At 34.9% G+C, this 23,435-nt stretch overlaps 1 protein-coding gene and 1 long non-coding RNA gene across 2 annotated transcripts in view; one reads left to right on the top strand and one right to left on the bottom strand.

The window, feature by feature from the left end:
- Nucleotides 1-22,036, top strand: part of LOC112682307 (desert hedgehog protein) — a 40,387-nt gene extending 18,351 nt beyond the window's left edge. Inside the window, exons 3-4 of the mRNA XM_025552850.1 lie at nt 6,824-7,073; nt 20,425-22,036. Coding sequence (XP_025408635.1) covers nt 6,824-7,073; nt 20,425-21,155 — 981 coding nt within the window. The 3' untranslated portion in view covers nt 21,156-22,036. The remainder of the gene's footprint in view (nt 1-6,823; nt 7,074-20,424) is intronic.
- Nucleotides 3,035-4,307, bottom strand: LOC112682309. Its single transcript, XR_003148503.1, has 4 exons — nt 4,249-4,307; nt 4,053-4,175; nt 3,742-3,932; nt 3,035-3,682 (listed from the first exon to the last, which is right to left on the bottom strand). It is a non-coding gene; the product is annotated as an uncharacterized LOC112682309 (long non-coding RNA).
- Nucleotides 22,037-23,435: the final 1,399 nt, after the last annotated feature.

Genomic DNA, 23,435 nt, shown 5'->3' with positions numbered 1-23,435 from the left:
ACTAATTAATACGGAATACGCGTCTGGTATGCGGAGGTTTAGACGACGGTTTGGTGGTCCGCGAGCAGCGGCGGGGGAGGTGGCCGGCTCTATGGACGTCTGCAATCGGGTGTATCGATGAAATCCGAGACGGTGGTCGGAGGCCAACCGGGTCCCGTTCGACACTCTCGTATGGTGCACATTATACTCACGCGCGAGCGCGGGCGCGCGCGCGAGCGACCGACCGAGCGCGGGGAAGACAATAACGGCAGCGGCGGCGGCTCGGACAGACACCCGGGAGGTACCTAATCTCCTATAATAGTAATATTATTCGATTATAATCCCCTTTGGGATCGTGTAAACGATAGGAACACAGTATTTTTATTATTTTATTTTGTTTTTTTTCTTCACCCTGTATGTATAGTTGTTGTTGTTGTTGTTTTTTTTTTTTTTGAGAAAATTGATTTCGACAGCACTACGCGCGTGTACAACAACAACACTGATATATTATACACATTATGTGTATGGTTTACGATCGCTTCACGTCGTATACCGCACAATTGACTTTCTCACTTCACGGACGGTTATTTTATTTTTTGGCCGTTTTTTATTTTTTGCCCAACACCAGAGTTTGCATCGTGATTTTTTAGATTGTATAGGTAACGTATGTTATATTGTATAAATTAAAGATAGGTACCCACACTTATACATATGTTAGGTATATGTGTGTTTTGTTAAAGAGACATGCTGAGATGTAGGAAAAAAAAGACACAAAAACGAGTTTTAGTTGAAATCGATAGTGATTTGTTCGATGAATTAAAGAAGGTGGGAGAGCAACATTATTTTTTTTTTTAACGGTTCACGACTTCACGGGTACCCTATATAATATATAACAAGATGTTTGACAAATTTTTATGATGTTCAAATAATGAATTCACGCTCGTTCTACCTACTGGTAAATGTACACTTTTATTACAAAAAAAAAAAAAAGGAATATTACCAGACGTATATTTTATATACTTGTAATAATTTAAAATTAAATTTTATTGCTTAACGCGAGTTACACATATTTCATTCTAAAGACTTGTAACGTTTAATTGCAAGTCATGTCGACGAAAAATATTGTGACTCACAGTGTACCTACATGTTATTTATATGTAATAATGATACAATATAGGTACAAGGCTTATAAGTTATTAACTTCTATGCAAAGTGTGATGGTGATGTTTGAAATATTCAGTGTTGCTAAAATAAAATAAAAACAAACTTTGCCATTTATGAATATATATGTATTCGTGTGGGTAGTAGTGGGTACGTAAAAAGCATAATAGTCGCAAAAGAAATGGCCTGAAAAATATTTTCGACACGACCGTTGAAATTAGCGGTTTCTTCTAACTCAAACATAACGTATATGTATACGCTCGCGAACGAAATACAACCGCACGCCGTCGAGTTAGGTCTCGCGCCCGGACAAAGGGATGTGCTAAATCATCGGTTTATTTTACGTCAAAATAATAATTTGACAAAAATACGTATATCTGTAATAATAAAAAAAAAAACCACCCTAGTAGTATGCGTTTGCCGCCACCGCCACCACCTGTCCGATCCCGACGGGCAAGGTGTAAAGTCAAAAGACTAACAAGCCAACGCATAAACACGCGGTGCACACGGGTGGTGCGTGGCTCGACGCGAGTCCGCAGCGGCGGACGATTCATTGTGTCCCGCGCCGCTTACACGGCATATACGTACGCGCGTAGTACGTTTGTGTGCAGCGAGTGTTCACGCGCGCGGTGCGTTCAGAATGCCCATTATATCAAATTGCTTGTCAAAATAAACCGCGAGAGGCGCCTGCCGCCGCCGCCGTCCCCACAGACGGACACCAACAGCGGTTCCCCTGCCCCTCCGCCATAAAGCGGTCTACCCGGCAGCCGCTATTTTTCCGGGGTCCTTTGCTCTGTACGTCATCGACGGCGTTCGACGGATATCGTTTAGTCACACGCATACATTTACAGACATAGGTACACAAATGTATATTTGTACGTACACGTGTATGCGCACCGAGCAGATCGTAATCTCGTACATGTATACGCGTCAGCCGCAGCTCACCCCGCGGTGCCCGTTCTTTATTATTATTATTATTATTATTATTTAAGACAATGCTTTTCGGAATGCAGGTCCCGAACAAAATGGCTGCTGCTGGGTCGGCAATTGGGTATATTAAGCGGGGGCGGGGTGGTGGGGCGAGGGACGGGTAGAGGGAAATACCGACGTGCACCGTACATAACGTCCGTAACGCATTCACCAAGTAGACTGCGGCGACGGCGACGACGGCGAATTCGGTTTTTCCCCTCCTTCAACGCGTTTTCTTCTTCGTCTCCGTCCTCGTCATATTATAGTCATAGTCACAGCCGTCTATTTATTATTATTATTATTATTTTCATTCTTATTTTCTATATTACACTATGTATCGTGTATACACACGTATATAATATGTGTAATACATGGTCCGCTCTCGTATTATGTAGGTATATAATAGCGCGGCGGCGTGTATAGCCCCGTTTGTTGCCCGCGCCCAACGCGGCGGCGGCCACGACATTCTTGGTTTTCTCTCTGCCGCTTTTGACCTCGCCGCCGCGCGTATATACCGTCGTACCACCGACACCACATACATGTTTCGCCCGCGGTGATCTCCGGGCCCCGCCCAACGGTGCCACCTCGGCACCCCCGTGTGCGCCGATGTCTCATCTTTTGTTTTCCGCTACACGTCTATCGCTGTTGTTTCAACGCTCTATGGTCGTCTATGGCCCATACATATTACGTACACAGCCGTTTTCAGGGTATGTGAAACCCTAGGGCCTTATATATATATATTTAAATAGGAGGCCTTTAGAGGCATAAATTATGGTACATATATTTTTTAACATATCAATTATTGTTATGAGCTATTTATAAACTTGATTTCTAAATTTTCAAAAAAAAAAAAAAAAGAAAAGTAATATAAAATTATGATATTTAATAAATATAATGTAATTTTTGTGAAATCCTGAGGCCTCCGGCCTGGGCCCTTTGGACCCATGTTTTGATGCGACACTGATTAAGTACAGTAGCACACAGCATAACCGGCAATGGCGGTGTGAATACGATTTTCCGTTGCGCTGTACAACGTCTCGCACATCAATAGATGTTAGAATATGTCAATAGACATTAGAAGTTGATAGAAACACGTGCACAGACAAAATCCGCGGTGATGTGAAAACGCGAACCCGCGAACGATCCCATGCGCGGTCGAGTTTGTGGTCGATAGCGATCTTTCGACGCGATTGGTTTTCGAATTTTCACGGTGGTGTGCCGCCATATCACATTTCACAATGATCGTCATCGTGTGCATATTTTATTGGGATTTTTTTTCCTTACAATACAATTTACAATCTGTTGCGTATATAACGTGCAATAAACATATGTGATTGGGAAAATATTTACTTAATGTGAGTATAATATGAGGATGGACACTGTCAAGTGACATTTAATAGATTCTTGCTTCAATGTATTTTTAACCGTTGGGCGATTTTCTGATAAGTTTTCTGCGCCTTGAATGGAAATGAACGGTTTATATGACTGGAGAATTTGGAATATTATATGGTTTTTTGTTGAGTATTTGTTTTATCTCACCACCGTACATGGATTTTGGATGGACCGTTCAACACTGTAATCATATAATATTGATAACATACTCTAACAAAGTGAAATTATGGCGTTGCTTACAAACTTTTATTATATCCATGCACAAAATTCCATCGTTGGACGTTAAATTATTGCAAAATCAGATATTTCCGAACTTGGAATCAAATATAATTTCGAATAATCAGTGGCATATTTGAAATCATTTTTAGTGGGGGGGGCAGCAAAATCCGTACATTTGATTTTGACATATTAATATCAAAACGTTCACTAATCTAAAAATTTAAAATATTTCAATCAATACGCAGCTCAAACTAAAGAATCACTGTAAATTATGAAGTATAGTAAAAATAAACTACATATTAGCACAGAATATTTATTATAATTATAAGTACCGTATTTTTCTTTGTTATCTACGATTATAACCATTGTTCAGAAAGTTCACTTAAAAATTGAATTCGTTCACGTTAATGTTCAACTTTTTTTTAAAAAGTGAATACGTTCGCGTTGTTCAAGTTCTATGAAAAAATGAACGTGCTAATTTGGCCATTCAATTAAATTTTCTTATTTCGTATTTATGGAACCACTTACCTGCATTCTGTATCGTATTAATAGAATCTTTACAATACTATCTATTACGCCACTTTACGCCACTGCGAATAATAATGACTATCTAGTTACTGTTGATGGCTTTTATAAATGCGTGGCTATTCGGCATACGCAATAATTTTTTAATACGATGTCAATTATATATAAATAAATCACAACACCAAAAAAATTATATTTATTATGTTATTGCGTATAACATTAACTTAATACATCTGACTTACCAAGTTTTAAGTTAAAACAATACCAATAAACCAATAGCCCAAATATTTTTCTAACAAAATATTTTTAATAGCTTTAACCTATTTTAATGATATAATTACAGAAGTAATTTTAAAACTGGAAACCAGCAAAATAAATGTATTTATCGATATAACCATAAGTCTAGTCACTATTCGATATGAATATTCTAATAACTTTTTATACAAAAATGTCAGTGTACTAAAATATTATGTAACGTATTAAGTAGAGACATTTCATAAATTTGATTGTGTTTTATTTGTCTTATGTTATTTATTATATATATAATGATTTTTAATCTTTTGTAATTATAAGTTGCACAATATTCAACTATAACACATGTTTACATATTTATTAGCAATTTCTTATCAATGATTGATTGCAGTAAAAAAAACACGCAAATTAAACGTAAACAAAATGATTGTTATAACAAAAATACACTTATTCATGACTCATGTATTTTATAAATTCAGATCCGATCGATTGTACCATAAATCGTGTCTATGCAGTACATTTCAGTAGGAAAAAAATGTGTGTGTTGCAAGTACGCGCGTTGGAAGTGAAACTTGCTTCGGAGTTTAGGCTTCTTAGAATTTCATATGTAATACTCAGAAGGAAAATAAGAAGGGAAAAAGTAAAACTAAAGTAAAAAAATTGATCATTGGGTTATTATTTGATTTAATAATTTATTTAGATTAATTTTTATATACTTAATATACGAATAAAAAATACTTAACAATGTACAATTCGTCTAAAATGTTCAATATCGAACACTAAAATTGCAGGTTTAAGATATAAACAATTTAAAATGAACGCAATTAAATTGTCTATAAAAGATATTCACTCAACGCACATATACGCATTAGTCGACGTTTTCTCCCAGGTCAATATACGAAACGTGAATGCGCATATGATGTTTAATCCCCTTCCAAACATACCCGAACAGAACGTTACAGTCGGCCGCTGTACCCAACCACTGGGTCACGTCCTCAGGTATTTCCTTAAAAATGTTGAATTTCAAAAGTTTTTATACGAAATACGTATTTCAATCGATCCGTAGCACTATGTTGTATACACGATAAGTTCTTGTTGAATAAACGTTCATGAGCAAATTAGTGCAATTTTTCACGCAGTGGCTATTGCTGCTGCTGCTGGTGGGTTAATTTGTCGTTGGTTATCTTAAATAACGATTCTCAGAAGATCCAAACGGACGTGTGTATAAGTTATATGCCGGCCGGGCGCACGCTTAAACAGGCATAACCAGAATGCGAGTCGTCCAATAACTTGCGCGCGCATAATTCCGTTTAACTGGTTGCCGTCATTAGGAGAGAATGAAAAAAAAACTAGTCGCCGGTGACTGTTAAGCCGTGGTGTGAAAATGGTGTACACATACACGCATTCTTGTGGGAAATTACGACGACAAGCAAAGCTGTATCGTAATGATAGCCGTTTATTTTTTCTCCGATTTTATTAAATTTCGATAACTACTCGGGTATAAATATATTTATTTACATATATTTGCGCATAATTTGTTTTTGGATACTCATTGTCTTATGCTGGCTGAATGACTAATCGTACTTATATTGTACAGTACCAACACACTATTCCGAAAACTTCATTCGCTGCAACAATCGATGCAAAAGACAATAGAGACTAATCAATTCTATACTTATATAAATTATGTGTTCTGTTAGTGTACACCATTTAGGTTTCGTTTGGTACAACAAATCGTATACTATCACGATTCGAAGACGTTCTATTGAAAGTCACTGAATCCATTTTTTTTTAGACATTTCTGCTGATTTATTTCGATTTTATCATTTTATTTATTCGGTTAAATAAGCTGCAAATATATCGCTTATGCATTTGATAGATATAATTATTTGGAATATTATTGTTAACCAGTAAAACACTGCTAAATACAGTGGCGTAGTTACGGGGAGGGTGTAAGGGGTTTCCACCCCCCCCACAGATTTTTTTTTAATGATATTTGATTATTATTTATTAATATTTATATATTATAGTAAAATATTTTGATTTTACTATGATTAGGTATATATTAAAAATTGAATAACAAAATAATTTTTATTAATACGGGACATAATAACACTATTTTAAATGTAATATTATATATGATCTCGTTTTAAGATATACTACGAACACTTAAAAACTTACACTTAAACACCCCCCCCCCCCCCCACCAGAAAAGAATTGTATCTATGCTACTGGCTAAATATAATTTAGCTGAAAAAACACGAGCATAATAGTGTTCGTAGACACTTATACAGGTATTAAATTTATTTCGTTTTCATGTTTCCAGAGGTGTAAGGAGAAACTCAACACGTTGGCCATCAGCGTGATGAACTTGTGGCCGAACGTCCGGCTGCGGGTGATCGACGGATGGGTGGACCGGGCCGGTAGCAGCTTGCACAACGAGGGCCGAGCGGTGGACATCACCACGTCAGACAGGGACAAGGCCAAGTACGGCATGTTGGCTCGGCTGGCGGTAGAAGCCGGATTCGATTGGGTCAATTACAACCGTCGGTACATACACTGCTCTTGCAAATCAGGTGAGTCACGAACGCTGTTCAGATACATAATATTATGTACACGCAATCGTATTACAATTATTACAATATGGTACCGGTTAAGGGGCACGGGTAATCTTTGCGGTTATGGTGTATTCCCTGTTCCCATGTATACACCTATATGTACCACTAGACAATGCGTATTTGTGGTCGTCGGTTCGAATAATAACGTGCGACGCCATGTACGTATAATGTACAGTGTAAAGGTATCCGCGGCGTGTATCAACATATTTTCCAATATCTGATCGATATTATCTGAGCTACACGTAGGAACGCTAATTTCATCGTTATTATATACTTCGTGTTGTGATCAAAATTATATTTACACACGACAAAATGTTTAAACAGCAGAAATTAATTTTACTGATAAAAAGTATCGAAAACCAGTGGTGTATAGATAATCGTTTCTTATTAGCAATAATATATAAGCGATTTATATGTTTTAAATACGCTTTCAACATTTAATATCGATATAATTTATAACTAATTGGTGGTCATATATTTTACGAATCGACTCGAGTGATCAATATTGAATGTATAAATTAAACATTGTACATTACGCAAGTATCGGAGTATAAAAAAAAAATTAAATAAATTATAAAATTATTCGCTTCTTTTCAGAATAAAAAATTATTTTAGGTATTTTTTAACTGTTTAACTGTTTTTCTTAATGATAATCATTAATCCTCTGAATAAATTTACATATTTTACTATGTTTAGTATAATGATTTCTAAGTTATTTATTTTTTGATAAAGTAGATAAGTTCTATATCATATCAAACAAAATATAATACGAATAGTTCGGGCTTATTTTCGATATATTTTAAGTGTCAGTAAAATATATTTGACTTTTTAACGCCGAGAAAATGTATTAGTATTTATTATATGTATCTATATACAAATGTAAATGAATAAAACTATCTTACGCTTGCATAAGAGTCCAAATATGTACACTGCACTATTCAAAAGAACTATTAATGTACGAATATGTATAGGTACTATTTGAAATGATTTTTTTTTCATCCACATAAATATAATCTATACACTAAAGTGCAAGTACATCACTGTTACAAGTACATCATTTGGTTCGGGTAGTAGTTTGTTTAGCTGAATTTCTGAATGAGCGTGTGAGAAAACCATACGTTGTGTCGTAAACGCGGAACACGTACAATAATAATATACATTTTGTATCATACATGTACATATACATATATATAAACATATATAATATCAGTACAAGTGTATTTATGTATTATTTGTGTGTGTGTGAACACGTACACGCGTGTTGTGTGTATATGCTCGCGCGCGCGCGCCGGGTGACCGTGTGAACGACACAACGACGATGACGACGGAGTTGCGTACGTACATAAAATCCGTACAAACAAAAAGAAAAAAACGGCCGCAAAGGGATTTTCCGGTGAAATCGTCTTCTTGTTTAGAAGGGTGGTCGAGAGAAAGAGATGGAAAAATGTTTGCTCCGAGCAAACAAGTAAATAAAAACGTTTTGTAAGCGTCGGCGGCGGCGACGAGTACATGCGTGCGTGTTAAAATATTCGGAAATTATTGTTTCCGACCGTTCGTGGCCGGTCGTAGACACGGCGTCGTATATAAACATTATAATAATAATAATAATAATAATAATACCTATGTATACCTGTGCGCGCGTATAAACACTCTGCGCAGTGGTCGTCATCGTCGTCGTCGTTGTTCGGTCAACAAGTCTCTCCGGCCGGTTAGTCTTTCAACGGGCGCGTCATATTATTTTCCGTTAGTCCGACAAAAGGGCCGCGTATCGTTTTCACGCCGGCGCGGACGGGTCTCATTAATTATCGCTCGCCGCTAGTGCCCACATGCATCGCGGGCGTCGGCTATCCATCATGCACACGCATACACGCTCTGCCGCCGCAATCGGCTCCGGCGGCGTCGGCATCGGTGTCTCCACGGTGACGTGACGATCTCCGGGTGGAAAAGGAGGACGTCCGGTTCGCACGGTTCGCTTCGCATTATTATTGTTATTAGTACTGTTGTTGTAAATTAAGCTCATGTCTGTAATATACAATATCGAGTCGCCTGACCAGATGAACACGTAAAAGTTACCTTGAAAACACTGAGAATCTAGTATAGTTTTTAATTTTTCAATGCACGTACAAGAAGAAAATTGTTCATGAAATTATTTGAAATAATAACGATCGATCAGTTGTAATCAAAAATTAACATAATTTTTTTTTATCTTACTTCAATGCAGTATAGTAACGCGTACCAGTACCTGCGATGAAAATTGTAAGGAACTTTGTACGCGTATAAAAATAAAAGATTACGGAAAACTAGTTGCTGTATAAATCCGTCAAGGGTACAATTATTACCCATAATATAGTTTTAAATGTAATCTATAATATTACATGCATTGTTATATAGGTATAATATGGTTTTATATTTCATATCTCAGGTATGCGTTATTTACAATAACATTTCGCTGCGGCATGCGTGGTGGTAGTTGAAAATTAGTGGTATTGGTTTTTTTTTCGTTTAATAAAAAGTAAATTGTAAAATGCATATATTTGCATTATTTTTCGCCGTATGTGTTTAAATACGGTTACATACGACAGTTTAGTCAATCGTAACATTTGATTTTGTTCTTGTACCGCTTTTTAAAGCGATATCGTATTATTCAGTAACAAGGTTGAGTCTAATGATAACACGCGTTTTTTAAACCTATTTGCATATATATTTATAACACGAGTTGAGAAATATGTTTTAGAGCAATAAAAACAATTAGTGTAATCCCAAACGTGTTATAAAGTGGACGTTCCACGTTATTTGCCATTCGTATACCAATACCAGTATGCACGTGTATAATTAGTGATCGGTATACACGTTATCCTAAATTATATTAAACGGTTACTCTACACGATTTAATTAATTTTAAATTAAAAAGGAAATAAAAAAATGTTTCCAGTAATTGAATAACGGATTGCGAATAATTATAATGAAAGTTACGGACGTTGTGTCACTTGTATTGGGTTTGCGTCAATCGCTTTACAGATCTATATTTTTAATCGGATATCAAAGAAATGTAACTATATATAATAAAGTGCTTTAAGTGCAATAATATAAGATATATATATATACAGGGACGGCGTGAGGGGGTGGGTAATAGGGGCAGTTTCCCAGGGCCTCGTGCCTTATATTATAATTAAGGCCCCGCGATTCTGATTTAACTGAACTTCAAATATTTTATTAATATAAATTATAAGACCCAACATTTATTTTGCCCAGGGCCTCGCAAACTCTAGCACCGTCACTGTATGTATCCGTCACTGTATGTATATATATATATATATATGTAATTATAAGGGAACGGATTTAAATGCTCTAAAAAACAGGAAAAATGCCTTAAAAAAATACGATTTAATGCCTTAAAAAAATGCTTTAACATCAAAAATGCACTAAAAAAATGCCCTGAAAAATTTTAAAAATGGGTTTATATTCAATAAAAACAAAATTTTGAATTTAAAACTTATAAAAAAACACATAATTATGAAAAATCTAATAAAAAATAAAAAAATATTTAAATACAATACAACCTTAATTAATTAACTTTCAATTATCTTGATATATGTCATACTATCTTCTTTTTACCCTTAAAAATAAAAAAATTAATAAGTATACCATTTAGATAGGCATATTCGTTATACTTTTACCTTTTGTTTCATAGCATTGTACTCGTATAATCAGGTGCTGCTTAATATTGTCAAACAGAAATCTTCGACGGTTATCGGCCAGTATTGTTTTGTATCTCGAGAAACTTCGTTCCACGTCAACTGACGTCATAGGTGCAAACTTCATATGAGCCATATCATCAACAGTTAGTTTTTCAGATATTGTACTATTTCGAGATGTTGCTTTTCCTTCCAAAATATTTGAAATTTGTGTCTACACGTGTCAACAATAATTTCGTAATTTCGTAACATAATACATATTTAGGTATTTTAATTTTTTTTAGAAAGAATGTGGAAAAAATGTTGAAAAAATGACTTAAAAACCACAAAATGCACTAAAAATTTCAAAAAATGCTCTAAAAATGCATTTAAGTCTTAAAAATACAAAAAAAATGCAAAAAAATGCAAAATAAAAGTTACATTTTTTAATTCTTTGATGTATGAAATGAACTGTTTGCTTGGAAACCAATGTTTTCGGACATTCAGAAAAAAATGCAATTTGCATTCAAATCCGTTCCTTAGTAATTATGTAATAATTAGTTGCGTGTATAATATCGAAGATTGCAATAGTTAAAAAATAATTCCTAACACCTATGTTAAATATGTCATTGGTTTCAAGAAATCTCACAATTCCCATGATTTTATTTGTATTATTTAAAAAAAATGTACTAAAATTATGCAACTTTTTATTTCTTATCAATTATTAAATTATTTTGTTTACACAACAATACAATATATTGCTTTTATAATGAACATATGTTTACAAATAGGTACAATTTGCCTGATGTAAAACATTGCTGAGTGACCAATTTAAGAAATGTTTATTTTTAAGTCAACCATATATTTTAAAGCAGCTCATTCAGAACAGAATAATAATTGATTTAATAGGAAAATCATTGAGGTGCATATAATATCGATCTTACTATGCAATTAATGATAATACTAAAAAAGGTACTAACGATCGAAGATTAAAATTATGCATCACAAAAATGTACATAATATATAACGCCATATATTTGTACACGTTTAATATCTAAATACTATATAGTAAATGTAATACGTATACATCACACGTATATTTAGATAGGCCTAATTTATGCCACTATTCATATGTACCTATTATCTTTTATTCTTGACAACAATGACATAGTATTATACTCACGGCCCACCCTCAATTTATAACAACTAACGTGAAAAATTATTGTAGAAGGGAGCCAAGAATGTACCACTGAATTAATGATATAGATGTCCTATATTATATTATGTTAAACAATAACAGATAACATTAAGCAATCTTAATAGTTAACATCAATGTTTAACAAATTATAGACCTCGACACATTCACATTAAGTCTACCAAAGCAACCTATTAATAAAATATATATTAATATATAACCAATACATTTTTGTATGAATTAAACTATATTATAATAATAATTTTAAATATATGAACAACATATTATATAAAAAAATTTTTATTTTTAATTTAAATATATTATGATTTATGGTTTAGAAAGTTTTAATAAAAATAAATAATTTATTGACACGTGATTATTTTCATTTGATCACTAGTTAAATATAATTATTATAATTAGTCAACGTTAGCCAATATTAAGTAGTTTCAATTTTAAGTTATATCAATAAAATGTACATCAACAAAATGAATCATGATTGTTATATTTTAATACGAACGTAGTGAACAAAAAAGTTGCAAAAATAAATTGGACGTAATAGATTTAATTATATCTAATCTATAATAACTTTAATTTGTATAAGGGTATCAGAATTAAATAGCGGTGATAAGAAATCATATGAAAATTATTTTCGCAATAACAATTAAATATTAGCTATAGTTTATTTGGAACTTAATTTTGATCACAATTCTTGTAACGTTTAAAGATTTATTAATTTTATCATTTCTATCCAACTATTATTATAGTCTATAGAATATTATTTTAATAACTAAAAAATCATTTGCGATAGAAATAATTATAATTTACTGAAATAACGAATTGTATAAGATCGGTAAGAATTGGCAGGTTAATATAAAACCAGTATTAAATCAGTCTTAACTAGATCACATGATTTTTTTTTTGTAAGGCCTAAAAATATTTCATAAATATTTATGGATTATAGAACACAAAAAATAAATAAATTATATATGAGGCATCTATTATCCTTGCCCATTTATTGATCTTTTTTATTTTTTATATAAGTACTTTATTATAAGTAATAATAATTAAATACGTATTTTTTAATATATTTTATGAGAATTTGTTTTTAGAGCTGAGACAATGATTAAAATCATAACGAAAATTATATCTAAGTACAGGTACCAATAGCCCGAATTGCTGGGAAAATTCAAGTTCTTTGCCATATCAAATAAAAGTCATTATATTTTATGATTATACTTTTATTTTAAAATAATACGCCGTTACGTTTACGTAAATATATCAACAGTATCATCGAAGTTGATGTTATTTGAGATATCTCTCTATATTATACAAAATATATATATATAAGTATACTGATTATGCTTTCGGTGGTACGGTGTTCTGTTCAACTTATTTGCAGCATCCTTCTTCAACACCACATTTCAAAGCTTTCGAGGATTCGTTGCTCTGTATTACTTAATATTCAAATTTTTCAGTTCTAAAACGTTACACTCCATCGGTATAATTTTATGAAGCGTTTCTTCACCATAATACTCATACTATTGGAGCATAAAATGGTTTTTCTTAGAAATCTAAAGCTGACATTACCTATGTAATTCTGGACCTTATTTCCATAATGTAACTGAGCTGTTATTATGTTATTTGAGCTGTCTAAGTATTAAAAATGTTCTATTTGTTCAAGCAGTGGATTTCTTACTTGGATATTAATTTTACGGATATGGTCTAATTTTTGACATGTCATAACTTTGATTTTCAGCCAATTGATAATTAAATTATTTTTTTGGAAGCATTTCACCTTCTTTCTTGGTGCTTTTTTTAAATCGTGTTCATTATTGGTTAAGAGTGCAATATCGTTAGCGAATCTTATAAAGAATATTCACTTTTATGTCTATTTTATTTTTGATATGTTTTTCTTTGATTTCTTTAATAGGCCGTTCTATACATATTGTTATCGTATATATATTAAGTATAGAATAATATAGAAAAACAAGCCCGCATTATTGTTGGAGATTTGATAGTGATTTTGTGGGTCTAAGTGACTCAAGTAACTCAATCCCCATTTGCATCTATGTATTAAAATTAGTTATTAAAATATCAATATAATAAAACTAGAATATTTATTTATAGTTTGAGAGACGAAGTATGGAGATTGGTATATTGTGGTTACTTCAGAGTTTATTTAAACATTTTAGAACGCAATGAAACAATGTTATAACATTATAATATTTCGGTATATTAGTTTTTGGTATGAAGCGTATATTGATTGTCCCGTGAAAAAAAGAAGAGGAAGACACCCAGGGTTTAAGATATTGTATGTATACCGTTATGAAGAACGACTTTTGTCCGAGAACATGGTATAATTAATAAATGTCACGATATTTTTGTCATAATGGATAATCCTTTTCAGCAAATTAATTCCACCTTGCCGAAACAGCATCGAAAAATGACTTTATCATCTTAGAATCAAATGGTCTCATTACTTTGTTATTTATTACTATAAATGCGAGTTTTCGAGTTAAAAAGAAAAAACTGTATTTTCGTTCGCTTAAAATATTTGTAATTCGGTTCGATTGGAAGTGTTTCGACGTTAAGATAGATGTTCGAACGGTAAAAGAAATCAGTTCAAAAGAGAATAGGGTCGTTTTTGCGGGAATAGCTAGGGATCGCCCGTCGCGGTACCGCAGGGGATCCGCGCCTGGAGTGGATAACTTGGGTGGCTGCGAACACATACACCAGTGTATATAATAATATTGTCACACAAGTACACCTATATTACGTTATAGGTTATAATACACGTAACTACCGGTACACGCGGGCATAACACAATATAATATTTAGTTATGCATCGGGATCCGAGTGTGCAGCGCGAAATCGATATGTGCGGAGCGCGTTTTTCTCACACGTCTCACAGCCCGCAGCGTAACCGTCGCATAACACAACCGTATAGGCAATCGGGTACATATGTAGACACGCAATCGTCGCAGCGGCCGTCATCGTTGTCGTCGCCGCCCGATTGTCGTACGTCGCGGCGTGTACAAATACAATATTATTGTAAATCTCGGCCGTCGGGTTTCGCAACAGCCACTTTTATAATACGCCCGAGCTGCTGCTGTTTCTTTACCTTTGCCCCGGACCAACACATATCTAGACGTCATTTCGTGCGTATAAAACACGTCTACCGCGTGTACGTTCATCTTTTTCGGTCACAACTATGCGCGGATCGGTGTCCGGCTTTCGTGTGCGCTGTCACGCCAAGATCCGATTACACACATGCGACCGCAAGTCCCTCTCTTTCTTTCACGAGACCGTCTGCTGGTACATCATGCTCGTTCCTGTACACGATATACATAGAGTGAGAAAGATAGAGGGAGCGAGAGAAAGAGAGCGATGTATTATTGTATATACATTATGTATGCGTACGGGGAGAAGAATAACACGAAATCACTTTTTTCTCTTTCTTTTCTTTTTACCGGAGAACAAATAATACACACGTGTATATGTATACAAACCCCGCGTGTGTTCGTGAGCATATATAGCTGTGTATATATAAACGTATACGTACACATTATAAATACACGACGACGACGACGACGACGACCGAAGACGACGACGCGAGTTGGAAGCGCGGTATACGTTTGTGTAAACACGACTCGTGCGGTGAGTGTAAAGCAAATTCGAACAAACTCGTACAAGGGATGATGGTGCATAATTTGTATTCTTTCTCTCTATGTTTTTTTTTTTTATTTTTTTTATCCATTATTTGTTTCCAAACATCAAATAAGAGGCGATCGTGACCTGTCCAAAACTAGAATCCCACAACTCGTTAAACCAACCGTATATAGGTATACACGGCGGCGGTGCATACGATTAACCTTTTCGTCGTATACACAACGCATGTACACACGGCGCAAGCATATCACAGCACCGTGGCCAGTGCACGATCTGCCACAAGTTTATGAGGTACGCGCGTAATAATAATAATAATAATAACAAGCGCTATCACGCTTATTATAATATTGTACGGGCTCCTCGCGCGCGCCCGGTACGCATAGGAGCCATGAGGTTAGCCTATCCACCGCGTACGTATGTTCGCGTCGTCTCACCCGTGTATAACGACCACGGATCGCACATACACGACTATTATAACTACTACTTCGCGTAGTTCGCATTATACAATGCAATTTCGTATACATAATGTTATACACATATACTTATGGTGTGTACACATCAGGGTCTAGGTGAGGCCTAATATATATATATATACGTATAGGATTTTTCAAAATATGTGACTGCAGCAGTTCATGTAAAACGCCTAACATGGACCTACGTACGTGCATACACATAATATTCGTTTTAATTTTTCATTAAAGATTAATAGAAAAAACAATCGTGAAGAAATTCGTTAGGATTTAACATTTATGATATTAAAAAAATTGTTCAAAGAGAAATATAATATTTTAGCTGTCATGCGAGATCCAAAAATCCCTCTATTTACCTCTGTGCCGGGTCACTCAAATTTAGCATTACAAACGTAATGCTGAATTTGAATGTCCCTGTATAATACATAACATAACAATCGGGGACGTATATTCTTTCTCGTGGACTTCCACAACCACGCTATGCAGACAACATGCACCGGCACATAATCGTCAAATCTAATTCCAATTCAAAATTCCGCACTGTGAATTCCTTTTATACATCATTATTATCGTTATTATTATTATTATTATTATTATTATTATTATTATTATTATTATTATTATTATTATTGAATGTTCCACATATTTTCAAAACCACGTATAAAAGATAAATATTTACACTATTTTGAATTTTACAGAAAAAATAAATACATAAGCTCGCCGAGAATTCTAAACGAAATATTTAAATTGGATTTTTTCCGTCATAATGACTATTACTGCACCGCTGTATATTATATTATATACAATTAGGTAATATTATACGCGTGTTTCCGCTGCGCTGCTGCATGCCATCGCCGGTGTCGTTAATTTATTGTTTTATCTGTTAAGTATATTCTTCGACAAAATTTGAATTTTGGAAAAATAAAAACAAATAAAAATTATTACTAATTTTAGTTATTCATATCAAGTTCAGCATTTCCGACAGATTTTATTAATGATATTCATTATTCAAGATAAATATAGTAGGTAACTGTTTATTGGATTTTACACATAATTTCTTCGGCTTTACAGTGTAATCAAATAGCTGTTACAATAAAGTACCTACGCTTTTTTGTTTAATATATGTACTTGATACGTATCTCTAAATGAATAAAAACCGTTTTATCCTTACAATTAAAATAGCAATAAAACCAAGTAAACACTATTTATCACTTGATATTCATATTATATAATTACTGAATGCAATAATATACTGAAATCGTCTGCAGACACGTATTAACAAAAGAGAAAAATAACGTTGATTTATGGAATTCGAGATTTTCTACTTGAAGTTAACGGATGAATAATACAATATGAACGCACCTGGACCGTGCAACCTTAAAAGAACCTACAAATGTGTATAGCAATGGACGTAATAAACTAATAACGCAGTAGTACGTGCCCAAATGAAACGTTCGAATGTTTGTGAAGTAACGCTATATTCTTTGCCCGGAGCACACTCAACGATACAATCGATGAAAATTATGCATGTGAAACCATTGGTATTTTCACTCACGCGTCTATGGTACACGTTGGTCGTTACCATGTACTCGTAATCGTAAATGAAATCCATTCCTCAGAAACGGTAATATGCGTTCAGGTCTTACTCTTATCGCAGCTATTTAGATAATAATGAGTTGATTTTTTATTACTTTTTTCTACTGTAACTTCGAGTTAATATCAAGTACGTTACACGTTCACCCAAAGTGTTCAAACGCGAATTTGGTATAACATTAGTATTACATCAAATATTGTACAGAATGGAATAGTGTAAGGGTCTGCCAAGTTGAATGAACAGTATACGCGTTCGAGGAATATGCTAATCCGTCATTATTTTTAAAGATCATTTCAAATGGAAATGTAAACTTATTTATTTCAGTAGAAATGTTAATGGTGACATTAAAGGGATCAGTATAAATGTGTTAATCCTTTGAGTATCAAAACCGCAGTAACATTTTTTTACTAAGCCTACGGATGTCGGTTTTACCAACGGTTATAGAATATTTTTTAATCAATAGCTGTATGGTAGTAGTCGATGTTGTTATAAATGGTTATCTCTGTATAAAAAATATTATGGTTTATAATGTAATAATAATCCGATGACCTATCGATATTTTTACATCGGATACAGAGAAAGATTCAAAACATCGGCTAATTCTTAGTTGTTACATTGAAAATTATACATATGAAAATGATGATCGGATGATCGTTGGAAATAGCGTTCTGCAGTGAACATGGATATTTGCTATACAGAGGAGTTATATTTTAACTTGAATCGATTTGTATGGCTTAAGAAATATAAGTAATCCGTACTCGTGTTAACTATTGGAAACTAAGACACACATAGGATTATTTGGTATACAATCGAATAAACTAATATTTTTCGTAATTAATAATACAATATACTTCGTCAATCACCCCTTTATGTATATATCCCGTGAAAAATATCTCAGAAGAATGAAACACTGCATAATGTATTTCTCATATTTTCCCAGATATATGTACGTACAGCCACATCATTAAAGTTTCATCCTGTTTAAGAGCAGTGTAGTATATATGTGCACGTAAACACACACGGATGGTAGTTATAGGTGAACGACGGGACGTGGACGACAAGAGGAAACGCATAAAAAATAAAACTTAAATGTCTCTCCTCTCATCGGTGTTGTATTTATATCGTAGTTAAACACGAGCGCGCGCGATCCGGTGATGCGTGCCCCCGTGTGTCACGGGCATCTAGTGTCCGTTTTATGTTTATGACTCCGGTGTTGGCCCGCCGTGAACTATCCGCCGCGCAGTAGGACGATCATAAGAATACCTGTACGATATAATAATAGAATAACACGCATTTAATGTTGTGATTCCGTCGATGTCCCCGAAATTCGACCGATGGTGGCAGCAATCCGGTTTTCCGGAGGACTCGAATATTATTACTATTATTTTTCTTTTTTTATTATTATTAGTAATAATAGTATTGTATGGGTAGTAGATACTTCTTCACCCGTAGCGGCGGCCGCGTCCCAACAGCGATTAGATCACGGATACGCACGCGGTGCAGTGTGATGGTCGTCCGCCGCCACCGCGGCGACGGAGACCGCGCGCGCCTGGACGGTGGACACTGCGTGGTCGTTGTTGTATGTAGATACTAGATATAATACATTAAACAATATTGTGAGTGCGCGCTGCGAACAGAAAGACAAGAATTATTGCCCTTTTTATCTCATTAACTAATTTATCGTGGTCGCACGACGGCGGCGTTGAGAAACGAAGATGATATTAAAGAAAAAAAAACAAACAGAGCACAATCACCACCACCACCACCACGCCGAATCGTTAATTTTATTATTATTAGTTTTTATTTTTTTTATTTTTTAATGGCGTTTAAAAACCAGACAAATCAACGGCTACGATCTCTCCTAGCGAGTCGTCCCCGTAAACAACACATTATAATACAAAACGTATTCATATATGTATGAGTATAGCGATTAATATACTGCATTGAGCGAACAGCGGGTGTCGGCGAACTATGTGTGTATGGTTATTTTTTCACTGGTTTGAATTGCTAATTTACCGAGCAATCGAGCTATTAGTGTATCGCGTACCTATATTGAATTATATGTTTCACAAGTGGCCAAAATACCGCACCACAACACACCCGTTTACACTCATCTTGTAATCGGACGTTATAGGTTAAGCACTCGCATCATATTGTGATGAACGAATAAAAACTCACAAAGGTAGGGGCTATATTTATTTTCATTCCTCTCCCTCCCCCAAAAAACTACAGTAGTGCTCTGGTAGTTCAAACATGTATAGCACATAATACGGGAACTTATTTTTTTTCTAATTTACACAATATCATCTTTGAAAACTTATTAAAAATATTAAGGTCTAATATTAAGATACAAAAAATAACTATAAATCATACATTAAACACTAAAAAAACAATATTTATTTAAAATAATAATCAGCAATAGGTAATCTTGCTGAATCATAAGTTCTAAGTTTTTTTTGTAACTTTTTTTAATATCGATTCCCATCGGTCTCAATTATCCCACTGATGGGCTACGAATAGCTATTCTCAGCGTGCCTATTGCCTATATATAAACGAAATTTACCCCAAGAGAAATTATAGCGTGCATTTATTTATATATGACTTTAAAACGATATCAGCCATTTTCGTAGCATACATTACAATAATATGCGTGTAGGTTATGGAAAATTCTAATTTAAACGTTTTCGATTTCTTTTTGTTTTTTCAGAGACGAAAATCAACACGAGGACCATGGGTTGTTTCCCGGGCGACAGTGTGGTGACCACGAGCGGGGGCGAGAAGAAGCTGATGAAGGACCTGCGGGTCGGCGAATCGGTGCTGGCGTTGTCCGACGACGGGCTACTCGTACCCAGCAAGGTGTTGCTGTTCCTAGACCGGAGCGAGAAGGCGCGCACCGAGTACGTGACGCTGGTGACAGACACGGGCAAGTCGATCACGGCAACGCCCACGCACCTGGTGCTCCGGTGGGAGAGGTCGGACCGGTCGCAGATCCGGCACGCCAACCCGGTTTTCGCGAAACGGGTGCGCGTCAACGACACGCTGCTGACGGTGGACGGCGCCGGGGACGCGCTTCGGCTGCGCACGGAGCGCGTGGTCCGAATCCAGCGCACCGAGCAGTTCGGCTTGTACGCGCCGCTCACGGTCGACGGCACCGTGGTCGTGGACGACGTGATCGCGTCCTGTTACGCCGTGATCGACAGCCAGTGGCTGGCGCACCTGGCGTTCCTGCCGACCCGTGCCCTGGACGCCGCCCGCACGTCCCTGTACGGCCTGGTCTGGCGGCTGGGCCATCCGCTACGCGATTCGTCACCGGCGTCCGCGGTCGCCGCTGCCACCGCTTACCCCGACCAACCAGCCGACGGCATACACTGGTACCCGCGGATGCTGTACGCCATATCCGACTACGTGATACCGGCCGGTTGGATGGACACGCACTGAACCGCATGAATACTTTATCGTTTTAACCATAACACCCATAACATATGCGTACTGCAATATATTATTATGTTATTGCATTCATTATCACTGTATTATTATTAATATTATTGTCGTACCGTGCGCATGTGGTAATTGGGAGGGGGACGCGTGGTTTAACCGTTTTTTTATTTTTCGTTTGCAACACCCGACACGATACGGATGTACAATTACAGTACGTGTGCAATAATTGTACATTGTTAAAACCCTCGTGTTCCGGCGCATTCCGGCGCCCCGCGTCTTATCATTCCCCGAAAGGAACTTTATGAATTTTAATGCCAAAAATTATTGTTTTTTTCCGTCTACCTATTCACTTTTGTATATACTGTATAGATTTTTGTACTTCGTGCGTAATCAATCGACGAAGCTTTCTCGTACACCTCGCGGGAGACACGGTTTTTAGGTACCAGTTTTTATAGAAATATATTTTCATGATCGTATACATTATGTACATCCATATCATCCAATGCACCGATACCGATTTATCGTCATCACGTTATTTCGTTTAGTGTCGAGCGAATCACACACCTCGGTTTTTACTCCTTTTTGTTTTGTTTTAGTACTTTCTTTTAATTTTCTTAAATGCTGAATCCGCTCGGGAACCCTTTAGTGACGATGAACCCGGTTTACCTTTTATAAATGATGGTACCCATACCATACTGCTGTAGTTTAAACGGACATGTTGTTATTTATATTATACATTATATGTATACGTGTAAATTGTTTTGTACCATATGACTATTTATTTTTTGTGCACTCGTATAATCGTAGGTTTGTAGATAATATAATTTTATGTAAACATCTTTGCCTATATAGACAAATAAAACATGAACTACATACTGAAATCAAATAGTCGACATTTAAATTTTCTTCTTGAACGAACAATCATGAAACTTGTGGTCTTGTTTTCCTCTTTCAGAAATTTATATCATCGTATACAGTGGCGGCGTGAAGTTTATTTTCTAATGAAGCATTACGTGTGTCAAGTACCCGTCCCAAGTCAAAGTTCTAGATCTAGAGTAAATATTTAAATTAACGGGTTCAAAAAAAATAAAACAATTATATTTTATATCAAAAGTGCAAATTATGTATTAACATTTTCTGTCATGCAACACTACAAAAACATTCTAACCTACCTACCTACAGAGATGTATTTGGTGTTTTGACGCCCCAAGTAAAGTTTTATTGCCACCCAACACACGTTTTATACGATTTTTCAAGAGATAATATTTATTAACTATAGATTTTACGCGATTAACTTTTAATAATATTATCATGAAAATAAATATCGCAGCGTGGTCGCTCTGCAAAATCTTAAAATATTAAAATATTTTGATTGACGAATGAAAATGGATGATGGATTATGGTTACAAAACCGCTCGGTAGGCCGCTCGGATTAGGTTACTTCCTGGTTAGGTTACTCCCTAACCTAACCTGGTACTCCCTCGCCCTCTTAAAATACGTTCCTACCTACCTCATTTTAGTCACGAATAGAGTCCGAATTTTTATGCAAATTCATGTTTTTCTACAATTCACCTAAAATAATTTTGATAACAAATACCAAAGTTTTGCATTGTATAGACTCTTATAGATTATTTTTGTTTTTGAATATTTTACATATTGGAGTAAAAATGACAATGAATTGCATATTTCTGTATAATTTCATACAAATGCATATTTTATAAATAATAAATAAAAAAATTTTAATTGTGTACTGATACATAAAATTAATTTTTGAAATGTTTATATTTTTATTTTTAACGATCTATAAAATATGCATCCATTATATTATCTATAGTTTTACTCTTGTTAAAGTTATTTCAACGACTAATTTTCGTTACCGGGGCCTACTGACAGCCCTATGTTCATATAATAGCATACGACATAGACGTGCGCAGACAATACTCGTAGGTGGTGCATTCCTATTTTACTATTTACCACTAATATTTTTGCCATCATCTAAAATGTTTTCTTATACAAAATATTATAAATATTTGGCATGGTTTAATTTAAAATAATTTTTTTTTATTAATTGTATAATCATAACCATTTACCTTAAAAAAAAATACAAAATAACCAAACATTTATTAATTATTTATTTACTTATAATATAATATTTATGAGGAATATACATTTTCACTTAATATCTATATGAAAATTAAAGTTCAAGACGACGTATGGCTGGAGTTAAAGATTTAAATTCTTCAATGATATCTTCAAAATTTAAATTTATAGCCATTTCTT

This window comes from Sipha flava, unplaced genomic scaffold (genome assembly GCF_003268045.1).
Source record: "Sipha flava isolate LNK unplaced genomic scaffold, YSA_version1 202_pilon_pilon, whole genome shotgun sequence".
NCBI classification, from domain to species: Eukaryota; Metazoa; Arthropoda; class Insecta; order Hemiptera; family Aphididae; genus Sipha; species Sipha flava.
The sequence above is the reverse complement of the archived record's forward strand: the minus strand, read 5'-3'. Positions and strand labels throughout refer to the sequence as shown.